The sequence below is a fragment of the Syngnathus floridae genome, chromosome 2, assembly GCF_059516105.1.
Source record: "Syngnathus floridae isolate MCC-2025c chromosome 2, RoL_Sflo_1.0, whole genome shotgun sequence".
Lineage (NCBI taxonomy): Eukaryota > Metazoa > Chordata > Actinopteri > Syngnathiformes > Syngnathidae > Syngnathus > Syngnathus floridae.
Window position 1 is genome coordinate 16,538,990 of NC_142414.1, and position 12,460 is coordinate 16,551,449.

Genomic DNA, 12,460 nt, shown 5'->3' on the forward strand with positions numbered 1-12,460 from the left:
ACAGAAGCCAGAACAGATGGCTTACTATTGACATGCAAGGAAGCTCGTGAATGTAGACCACTGTATTATTTGTTGCTGACGAAATGGGAAAGAAGTTTAAACTGGATTTTTTTTCATGGGTGTTGTATGTTTTTGGGGTTAATCAGCAAACAAGCAAAACAGAAAACCAGTGAACAACATGCATTGTTTTTACTTCAGGAAGTGAAAGGTAAATGTTATTTGATTAGCCCTAACCAGCAATTAATGATAATGAAATTTTAATATTGGCCTACTAAAAACAATACATTTGTACTAAATTACACATTCACTGCTCCGACATCAAAATCTCATCTTCACTCGACTAACATTGTAATAATGGATTCAAAATATGAGTTAAATATTTATTATTGCAGCCAGATTTATGTACAACACCATTTGATACCATAACAATAAAAAAATTAAAAAAAAATGTTGGAAAGAAAATTGTAGTTTGCTTAGTGAATTATTTATAATCATACTTGTATGTTGTTCTTGGTGCAGTACTTACTGAAATCTATTATTCTGCTTTGAGGGCATCACAAAGAAACCTAAGGAATGTCTCTTGTTACTTTTCAGTGCATGATTATGCAGGTGAATAATATGTACAGCGCTGCATTTTTGAATAAAATGAAAGACTTTCTGTCCATCTTCCCTCAGCAAACCTTATCAGGTAATTAACGTCATGAATGGAAGTTTAATGACCCTTTTTTTTTTTATTTAAAGGAAGTAGAATTAAAGATGGTATCTTTCCATGTAATAAAGCAGGGGGAGTCCGGGTAGGACGAATGGCAAGACTGAGCATCAATGTCATCTTTCTGCTGATCAGGCACTGAGACTCCTGCTCATGCATTATGAGAGCCCCTTAAGGCTAGCAAAGCTTTGAGACACCTACTGACTTGCAAAGCTGTGCTGCGGCACAAATGCACAAACCCTATAATCGGGCCATGGTGAACCATTTTCATCCATGGATCGATACAAATATTTGAAACAGAATTGTTTCAAAGCAAACAAACACAGAATGTGAACTACACTGACTGTATCTGCAAAGAACCATGGCTTCCCAAGTCTCTCCATTGGTGAGTCCAAGCCCTCGTCTGCCTTTCTTGCTGCAATTGTGGACCTGTGGATTCATCCGATGTGGGTCGGTTCAGCCCTGATCCTACCTCCAGGGTCAGATCTAATCATGATGGATGACTCTTCAGGGATGTGAAACAGCTCCACCTATTATTTTGGGGGGCATTTCATATGTCGAAACACTCAGGAAGAGCATAATCTACCAATGGAATGTGACCTTGTTCAGGACTGCACATTGATATGGTTTGATGAGCTAAAAAAAAAAAAAAAAAACCCAAAGGGGTTGGAGAATGGATAAAAAAAGTGTATATGTGATGATAGGATAGAGTGATTGTCGACCGAAACATTGGGGACAAGGCCCCTAATCGCTCTTGATGTCATTTGGATGACCTCCCAGCATACAGAGCACTAATTCATCACCCACAGCTCTCAACCAACAGCAAATGATTCAGTGGTCAGAAATAGAACTTTTTCAACCACTTAAACCTTCTATCACCTACTATGCTTTGGCTTCTGCTAACTGCACTCCACTCATGTGGTGAGCCCGTTTATTAATATAGATGTGTTTCAGCTTCCGGTTTCAGGGTTCATTTCAGTGGTAGGCTGATAAATAATGAAAATAATGAAATTGAAGAAAAATTACACTGTGTCTGAAAGGCACAAGGTGTTTCTGGGAAGCAATGTTGGAGAATTAAAGAACAAACGGAAAATGTCATTTGCAGTGATGTAACAAGCCCAAAGGGGACAGGTGTGATGACTTTGTGCAGCTCGGCATGGTCGACAGTCCAGAAGTGCTTTCTGTTTGGACATTTTTAAAATTTCAGCAGTGTTTCCCCACATCATGAACATTTAATGAAATGATTCTTCAGTCCAGCAGTGCGCAGGTTTGTACTCATTTATAATAGAGGTGAATGGCATGAGGGTTGTACATGCAATAGGTCTAAAAAAAAGTCTACACACCCCTGCTGTGCCAGGTATTTATGATTTTGAAAAATTGAAAATATACATTTCCAAACTTTCATCCAACATTTGAAAATCATTTGGAAAAAAACGTTTTAATGGGAGGAACACCAACTGAGATAATGTGGTTGCACAAGTATGCACACCCTTTTATACAGTAATTGGGGATGTGGCTGTTCTCAGAATTAACCATCACATTTAAACTTGTGTTAAATGGAATCCTCGGTGTGCCTGTCCCAAAATAAAGTTCAGCTTTTACAGTTTGCTTTTCCTGAGATTTTTTTAAAATTGCTTTTTAGCAGAAGCCAGAAGAATTTGTTCAAACTCTGACTGCTATTTGAAAGTGGACATGAATCCCCCCCACCCTGTTGAAGGCCCCAGTTCCACTTTGAATGTTTTTTTTTTTTTTTTTTTGGTGATAAGCAGTGTTGTGTTTCTGCCAAACGTGCAGGACCTTTTGATATTCTTCACAAATCTCAACTTTGGTTTGATTGTGCCATAACACATTTTCCAACCTGTTTGGGAGATTTCAAGGGTGTTTCTGAAAATGTAGCCAGCCTTGGATGTTTATCTATGTAAAATAATGTTTTTGTCTTGCCACCATAGCCCATAGCCTCAACATGAAAAAGATTTGATTTTTGTCACAAGTACTAAACCGCCACTTTGTGCCAGTAATTTCTGCACTGTTCTGTGTCAGCTTCTTGGCAGCCTCCTTGACCAGTTTTCTTTTGGCTGTTTTATCAATCTTGGAGGGACCTCCAGTTCTTGGTAGTGCCATTGTTATGCCATATTTTCTCTACATAATGAGAAAATGAATGATCCATCCATCTAGTACAGAAGTCGGCAACCCGCGGCTCCAAAGCTGCATGCCGCTCTTTAGCACTCCCCTAGCGGCTCCCTGGAATTTTTGCAAAAATGCGTGAAAATGGAAAAATATGTTGTTTTTTGTTGTTTTTTTTTTTTTAAATATGGTTTTTATATGGTAACCATAACACAACCATGCCTATGCTGTAAAAATGTATGAAGTTGCAAATATATTAAAAATACTGAATTTAAGAACGACGCCAAATAGGAAAATTGCGTCATAGCCTGCAAGACAGCACAGGTGTGTTGAAAACAAACAGGTATGTGAGTGATGGGCCATGGATTCAAAAGGTAGAAAGAAAAAGATTGCTGATGAGAACATAGGCTTAAAGAAAGAATGGACTCAACTATTTACTTTCATTGCCAGTGCATTGCCTGCATGTTTGATTTGCAATGAGAAGTTGTCAAATAACAAGAAGAGGAATTTGGAGTGACATTTTCAGCTAAAGCATGCTAAATTTGCTGCCGATCACCCAGTTGCAACTGAGAGGAAACGTGCAATTGCAGTGCTGGTGGAGAAATTTGAGGACCGAAAAAACACTTTCAAGAAGTGGATTGCATCGCCAAACTCTGATGCAAGTTTTGTTGCAGCCCGAGAGATAATAAAGTGCGTATTTTGGGACTTCCAAAACAAAACCGAGATCATTCAGAAAATGAAAGACTCTCTGCACAAACAATATCACCGATCAGCAAATCAAGGACATCAATTCAGCTCCAGCGTTTTCGCAATTGCCTGTGATGGATGAGTCGTGTGACGTGACCAATATCGAACAGACAGCTCTGCTATGCAGGTACGTGAACTGTAATGAGTCGCAAGAAGAAATGATCAAATTGATACTATTATTTTTTTAAATTATTATTTTAATAGTAGGCATGCAACTTATGTATTGACAGTCTATGTTGCATTATAAAAGGCTTTTAGATTTTTGCGGCTCCATACAGGTATGTTTTTTGTGTTTTTTGGGCCAATGTGGCTCTTTGAACATTTTGGGTTGCCGAACCCTAATCTAGTATCTCTCTCTCTCTCTCTCTCTCTCTCTCTCTCTCTCTCTCTCTCTCTCTCTCTCTCTCTCTCTCTCTCTCTCTCTCTCTCTCCCCTTCTCTTTTTCCCTTTCTCTCTCTCTCTCTTTCTCTTTTTCCCTCATTCTCTCCCTCCTCTCTTGCTCTCTCCCCTTTTTCTCTCTCTCTCGCTCTCTCTTCCTTCTCTCTCTCTTTTCCCTTTCTCTCTCTTTCTTTCTCTCTCACTCTCTCTTCCTCACTCATTCCCTCACTCTCTCTTCCTCACTCATTCTCTCCCTCCTTCTCTGTACCTCTCTCTCTCCCTCCTCTCTCCCCCTTCTTCTCCCTCTATCGCTCTTATTCTTGCTCTCTTCATCAGCGTTTATGAATTTCACAGTAAATAATAGACGCCTAAGGCAATCCATAACTACAACGTTGAGGAAAATGAGTTTGACCCCAAAGCTAAGATGTTCATTGTATATATTTCTATTCAAACATACCGTTAAGCGCCTCCTTTACAATATTTGTTGTGTGTACTGCATGGCCAAGCGATCCCACCCTTTCACAACTCATCTGTATGCAGCCCACTCGTGTCACGTATGGCCGACCGACCGCACTCAGTGTATCTTTTGCGATACTCTGTGTAGCGTGACTGCTGTTTCCGTGTCATCTATCATGGGATAGTGCAACCTTGCTTTAAAAATCATATTCCAGTGAATCAGAATTCAATTCCAGATTCCTCCAAGACAACAATACATCTCGCCTAGATTCCACTCGGGCCACTGTCACTGAGCCACCTGACTCATTGGTGCCACTGTAATTTCTCAATAGCATCTCTGGCAGACACGTGATGAAACATTCACTGAATGAATTGCTTTGCTTCTGGATGGAAAAAAAAAACTCCTTGGAGGAAGTAATTTTAGATGCATGAAATCTAAAGGTGTTTACACACATTGTTTGCATTGTTATGAGTGTGAAAACGCCTGTTTTTTTTTTTGGGGTTTGTTTTTGAAATATTTATGCCATCCTATTCATACACAGCAGACACGCCATTGTGTGACAGGGAAAAGCAAGCTCAGGAATGAAAGCTGTGTTGTGCTATTTTTTTTCTCTGATGTGTTGCGTTTTTGATTGCTTCCATCTCCATCTTGGCTGTATTGAAATGTTGAATAGCGGTAATGAGATTGGAGCTGAATAACAATGATAGTATTCCATCATATATTACGCTGCCGCACACAATGCTGTGGTTTCACACTTTCCTGTGATTAGAGTTACAAATTTAACACTTGTTAGGTGTAAACAACACTGTTGGGGATTATTTCTCAGGTGTGTAGAATAATATTCAGTGTGTGAGCTTGCTTGATGCATGCCAGTTCCGTAACGCTCTTCATCGTCCCATCTGCTGTTTATCCCATGATCATAATCTTTATACAAAAGAAGCATATTAAATTATTGCAAAACACATTTCAATGACAAGGCGAACACTCGAGGAAAAAAAAAGTATATATTTATATCATGAGCTCGTAGATGTAGTCTTTTGTTTTTAAATATTAATCCAATGAAGATGATTGTATTATATGGGTTATTCAATACAGTGATTTCTGATTTTCATTTTTTACGGTTCACAAGGTTACATATTAGTAACTGTCTTGTGTTTGAGCCTTAAGATTTACAAAGCCACATATCTAAGTGTCTTGTGTTATGCCAACGCACTGCTTTGAGAACCATTACCTTGACTAGTACATGAGCATGTGATTTAGGGCACACAGGTTCGACATAAACCATTTGTATTTTTTGACTCCTCGTCAATTCTTAACCTCTGTTATTCAAACCAACAGTGCCATCTAGAGGAGACAAGAAATAGAACAACTGTTTTATGAAGCAAAATTGAAGTTTCATTTTCCCATTTAAGTATGAAATGTAAACTGACACAACCATCTGCATTCCGATTCATTATATGGGTCATTCATGATAGTAATTATGGTTACTAATGATGCATCAGATTTATACGGTGCTTTTCTGGACACTCGGACGTTTTTTATCGGATACATTATTCGTGCACATAACAGAAACTCGTTTGTATTTTACACTTTATCAAAGAGGTTACTTAAAAACAGCCAACACATTTTTAGCAAAATAGTCACAAAATAGAATCTTGACTGTGGCAAAACACCTTGAGAGAGAGAAATAACTTTTCTACTGAGTGGGAGGTGGAAACAAGTGGGAAATAAACCAAATGCAGCCACATACTGGCATCACAGGAGGCAAGATATTTCACTATGAAGACACAAACTTGTATTTGTAGATAAAGGTTCCGAAACGGAGACAACAGAGGACAGGTGAGACGTGTAAATAGATGAAATGGAAAAAACAAAGATAAAATGCTTTGATAGAGCAAATTGCCCTTTTGCCCCTGTCTTCTCCCTTCTTTTTTGAACTGAATGAAATGAAGAAGAAAAGTGTTAATTGTCTCCTCAAATAAAAGCAATGCATCATAAAAAAAAAGGCCTGCAAAAAACCAGTCAATTTAATAATAAAAATGTCATCAATATGACACCTGATAGTTCTGCACATCCTCAGAACCTTTTACATGTAAACTGTAGCTTTTATTCATTTGTTTTATTATGGCAGTACATTTTTATTTCTTTCACAAAGCCGCAGAAGTGTAATGTATATTCATTAATTCAATGTAGCCGACTACTATAGTAATATTATATATTTTAATTAAGAATGAATTAAGAATTGATTATTATGTAGATACAACTACTGGCCATTATAAAAATAGAGCTACCATAAAAATAAACACGAACATATTTCAGAGACCCGCCCTAGGGATATAATATGTATGCTTTTAATTTAAAATGAATTTAGCTCAAGCTCCTGTTAAATATTCATGAGTTCATCCCCACGGCTGTAAGAGATACAGCATATGGTCATTGTCTCATTGCTTCTTTTACTCATAAGGCTAAACTGGTCGCCACTTAAGCACTCCCGCAGTTGTTCAGAGTCAGGTTCACTCATTGGGCAAGTGCAAATGGGCTATTTTTAGTTGTGTATATTTGTTGGAGCCCATTACTGATCAGCCAAAGTTCTATTAAGCCCTTTGGAGCACACAAGGGAGCTTCAGAAGACCTGCTTAAGATGACAAAAGAAACGCCCTTAAAGCACTCCACCGCTTCTTTGTCTGAGCTGAGATAGCCATCATTTCCCTGTCTATTCAAAGGCTTTCAAATAGTCAAAGGGAAGTGAATTGAATTTACCCTTTATATTTCTTAAGCTTATTCTCTTGCTCTCTTTTTAAGGGGCAGAAGTTTAATTTTCTCCCTGTCTCTTATGATTTGAAAAAGTCTTATGATCTGCTTAATGTCACCTCCAGATAGGCATCTTGCCATAATATAACCGATTCCATATGAGTGTTCATAATATGAAATCAACAGCTGTTCCGTTCTAATGATTCCAAATATTACGTTAGTGTTTTGTTTGTCCCGTTTGGGGCATGGAGTGAGCTGTCAGTGTTTCTTCTAAAAGAGTGAAGAGAATTTTTCTGTCATGAAATAAGCCTCTAGTGATGTTCTTTGTTATTCTTTAAACTCTGTTTTCCGGTTCAGATAGAACTGCTGCATTTTTAGGCCTCACACAGGTTCAGTAGCTTGAAGCTTAGCGAGAGGTGAGATCACATAATACTTCTTATCTTTGGTAATTTGTATGCTGTAAAAGGTGTGCCTTTTGTATGCGGTGTGGCTAAAAGTGAATCGTAAAGTTTGTGTTATTGGGAGTCAAAACATGTGCAAGTCCGTACTTGCGTCTCATTTTATTGTTTTTTGTTGACACCTGCTTTCCCAAGTGACTTGAAGCATATTAGAGGATGTTTGCTGCATCCTACTAATGCTGGGTTTTGTCACATGCTCATCATGGAGTGTCAGCTCATGCATTTTCTGAATGAAAATTGTAATTGTGTTCTGCGTCATTGCCTCCAGATGCTCAAGAGCATCACAAACATGTAACGTGGCCATCCAGCCGCTCACGCCTCTGTGCCTCATCCTGCTACACCAGACCCATAATGTGAGTCAGGCGCAATGAGTGGTTCCCTTTGGGCAATAGACTCTGCTGTCATTCCTTAACAGAATGTCAAGGCTAGGCATGCGTGAAAACAGGTTTCGTCAAAGTACGGCCCGGGGGCCACATCTGGCCCCTCCCTCAGTTGCTCACCGGTCCCTGGTGTGACCACACATAGGTAGCCAAATAACAGTTACGACATGTCTGCAGTGTTGCCAAGTCAGCAAAACATGTTTTGGTTACAATATAGTAAGCAGAAATCCAGAGAATTCTCGGAGCTGCTTTTTGAAAAAAAAATACAGCAGAAATGACAACAGTGGTCCTAATGATAGCAACATTTTTATTTCATCATGTATGTATGTATATATGCTGTCACTATATTATTAATATAATACTTTCATGCTTATCCATATATTTTCAAATCCTGCCTAGGAATGGCAGATATGTGTTGGCAGCTGGTGCACAAAATTAATTTTTGCAACAGAAAGATGGAATTTTAATTATCTCTTATCATTTTTATTGCATTTTGTATTGTTTATGTACATTGTATTATAATAACTACATACCATATCTACACACAAAGCAATTTATTGAAATGAGACAATATGCTTTTTCAAAATTGATTCACAAATAAATCACAGATTTGAGGTTAGCCTTGTCTGGGTGCATGAAAGAATAAGATACTACATGCAGTAGCTATCATGATTGTGTGTGTGTGTGTGTGTGTGTGTGTGTGTGTGCGCGCGCCTGTGTGCATATAAATATGAATATAAATCCCAAGGAATAGTAATCACGGAAAGGCACATTTTCTAAATACTTGTCAAACTGTCTAAAATGTTCATTTCCTTTATTTGGTCCGCTTAAGTCTCTGGTTTTATATGCCCCGACCTAAGTTATCCAATTATCCAAATTGGAGGAATAATTCACTGTCTGTCAAACACAGCACTCTTTCACCTGTGGGGGTCAAACCGATGTTAACCCTCCTGCTGGCATAATGATACATAAAAGGTACCCAGCAGAATATGAATGCGTGTAAAGTTTCATCCACTGTATATTTTCCTGGTTGAATCTAATATCATTGCAAAGAAGTTTGTAGTCCACTGGGAGTTGAAACATACCCTCTTTGCCTTCTGATGCGTTTCGACGACACTGCATTAAATTCTTTCCCGTGTTGTATTTTCTAATAAATGGAGAAGCCAATAACATGGATGTGCTTGGCAATGAATTATAGATCTGTTGCTGGCACTGGGTGTGGATATGAAGTGCGCATGCAGGGGCCAGATAAGGCCAGATTTACACCTTTAGCTGCCAGGCATGGAAATTGAGTTTGAGGGAGCTAATAAAACAGCCTCTATTGCGAGACAGGCTCCTCTTTGCATACAATACATGTGTAATGGCAAAACGCATGGACGGGCTGTTGTGCCTCTGGATCAATAATGTGACTCCTCTGCACTTTGGGTGCCGGATTCGTTCATAGTCGACTAGTACACTAAAATATGAGCTAGCTAAACACATGAAGTGACGTCATTGTGGCAAATACCAGAAGAGTTTTGTTCATATTGTGAATCAAGAAAAGAGATGCATTGCTTTGACCCTCTGAAGAAACAGACCATTTTTTCCTTAAAGGCTGTGAAAGCTTTTGATGGAAAATATGAACCCCCCCCGCACGTCAAACTTCCAGCATGATGGGCTCCAGCAGAGGCGACGAGACAAAACATTAAGCAAATTACTTTGCAGTTTGTTTGTTTCTTTGCTTGCTGTTTTTCGTTTTTTTTTTTTCTCGCTCCAATTAGTTTCCTTTTTCCCCTAGATGCGTTTATGAAACGAAAAGCTTGTTAAGAGTTCAGGGTGCATTCTCACATGATGGTGAGCTCAGTTAGCTGTGTTAGATTTACTTTGCTTTAAAGCCTGTGCATATTGTATTTATTGTTGGTTAAGAAACTTTAAACTCGATGCGGATTCATTCATTCATTGGGAAAATTGTCTTTTTGTGGCAAGACATGCGTATTTTATCAGGTGAAAATACGATGACCTGTTTTGATTTGTTCATCACATATGTCCAAATGTTAAATAAGTCCAAATACCACCGTAGACAACTGATGTCTTTTGAGTAATACCGTATTGGCCCGAATATAAGAGGACCCCCTCTTTTTCAAGACCCAAGTTTGAAAAAATACTTTTTGAACACCAAATTTAATTTCTACACAGAAAATAATTACAGTACATCTGAAACAAATGATTATAACAATATATTTGAGAGAAAAAGCACATTATTTTGCCTCATTCAAATCATGCAAAAACATCTTAATATCTGAACATTTAAATATGTAAACTAAAGTGCGATCACATTTGCAAATGAATGGCTTCTGGTTTTTGAAATGTAAATAAACAAATCTATAGTGATAAAACAACAAAATTGCAATAACTGCATTAACCATCAAAGTGAAGTCTAACTGTAACTGTAGTCTTGAAACAAATCTGAATAAGGAAAACAATTGCAATAAAATAATGCAAACTGCTACCGCTATTTTTATTTTTCTTCTTTGTGACAGGGGTTCGCTTTGACCTGCAGAGTTAAGTTCAGCATTCGCTTTAAAGATATCTGGCGCCATCTTGCGTTGTGAATGGGTATAATGTCTAGACCCCAAATGTAAGACGACCCCCCAATGCAAAAAACACCATCTTATATTCGGGCCAATACGTTATACATTTCAAAGCCATCTTAATCAATGAAAAGCTTCTCGGTTTTGTGACACTGAGTTAACTCAGTATAAACGAGTTACATTCTAATGATGAAATATCACTTCAAATCCCGAAAGATAGACGTACAGTCAAATATTTGCTAAAATTATAACAAATACAAATGTCTCCATTTCCCATTTGTGACAGACTGTGAAAAATGAAAACTCTCAGCCCGTGAACATTCTATGTGAAGGATGATTGCTTTTTTGTCCGCGCTCATAAACTCCATTTTGTACTTTTTTGCCTGACAGATAGCATAGTCTTATTTCCGACCCCCACTTAACATACATCAAGGCCAGTCATCCGTTTCCTGGACAGATATGTGAGGCACCATAGGGTAGCCCTGGAAGTCTCAGCCTGGACATATTTGTTGTTGTTAATTAATTACCTCCCTGAAGTCGGAACAAGCGTCCCATGCCGAAATACCGCCGGATGTTGTGTTCTCATTTTGTGCTTCCCTCTGCTCTCGCTTTGGCCTCTTTTCCACAAAAGACGATCCAAGGAACATCTCTTGCCTGAAGACGAGCTTCAGGAGAGTGGCCAACACACTCTTTGGAATGTCATGAATAATGCATACCAATGTATCCAATATATGGAGATAGACTCACTGACTTGGGTGAAGAGACTCTCAGGGCAGGGTGGTAAGGGAGCAAATCTTTTAATAACTTAAAGGCCAAAATGTCACATTGCTGGAAAAAAAAAAAAATGTGAGAGTTGATAGCTGACTGTATCATGTTGATGGATTTTATCACCACAAGCTTCAGCTGGCAGGACAATGCATCATGGTGCACTATGTGCTGATATTTACTAAAGGGGGGTTGTTGATGACAACAGATCATTTCCTAGATTTTAAATGGCAGGAGATAAAATAAATGGAATGAATTTAATTCACTTTGACCACATGCGCACATATGGGAATAGTAAGAAAGTCTTCGGCCCATAATTCACAATCCTAATGAATCGCCAAGATACCAATATTATTATGGTAAACATGACGCATTGCAAGACAGCCAGGGACTTGCAAAGTGCCGGAACACTTACAGAGAGTGAGACCAGATGATTTGGGAAGTAAACAACACTGTCAAAACAAATGCACTTGTCTCACTAATGATATTGTTGTTTCTAGGCTTGCTTCACTTAATCTGCTGTAATGAATAAACTACACGACAGTTTAGTGCAGACTGGGGTGAGCACTTATGCTCCATTTAATTTTTTTTTTAAACCACAATACATAACATATTGTGTAATACATTTAGTGGCTCTATTTTAGATCAGCTAGGACACGTCTAATGTTAGGAGAACTTCCAAGTTTTGCAACGAAGTACTGCAACATGTTTAAGTTCAAACTCAAATTAAATTTACCTGCCAAGATAATCGTGAATTTTAGGTTCAAATGTCACTTCAAAACCCTAACATTTCTCAAAATGTATTTTCCTCCAAGTTGCGTTTTGATTTAAGCAGGAAACCTAGCTTTGGAAGGGAGGATGCTCAATTTTCTGCAAGACGGGACAGAATTAGACTGAATTTCTGAACATGAACAAAAGCATGACAATTATGGAGCTCATTTGAGGCCGTCTACAGGCTTATATTGTAACTCAACACTTTAAGCTTGTATGATGGTGATGGACAAAATTCCAGAAATAAGAGCTTAAAAGCATTTTTTAAGAAAATTGCTTCCCGCAGGGATTTACCAAGCAAAAATATCACTTTATGAGGGAGAAAACGTAAGCGAGTGAGAGTAAGTGTA

At 38.3% G+C, this 12,460-nt stretch overlaps 1 protein-coding gene across 1 annotated transcript in view; it reads left to right on the forward strand.

The window, feature by feature from the left end:
* Positions 1-3,537: 3,537 nt before the first annotated feature.
* Positions 3,538-12,460, forward strand: part of LOC148402221 (cadherin-4-like) — a 180,542-nt gene continuing 171,619 nt past the window's right edge. The window contains exon 1 of the mRNA XM_088368508.1: positions 3,538-3,707. Coding sequence (XP_088224634.1) covers positions 3,702-3,707 — 6 coding nt within the window. The 5' untranslated portion in view covers positions 3,538-3,701. The remainder of the gene's footprint in view (positions 3,708-12,460) is intronic.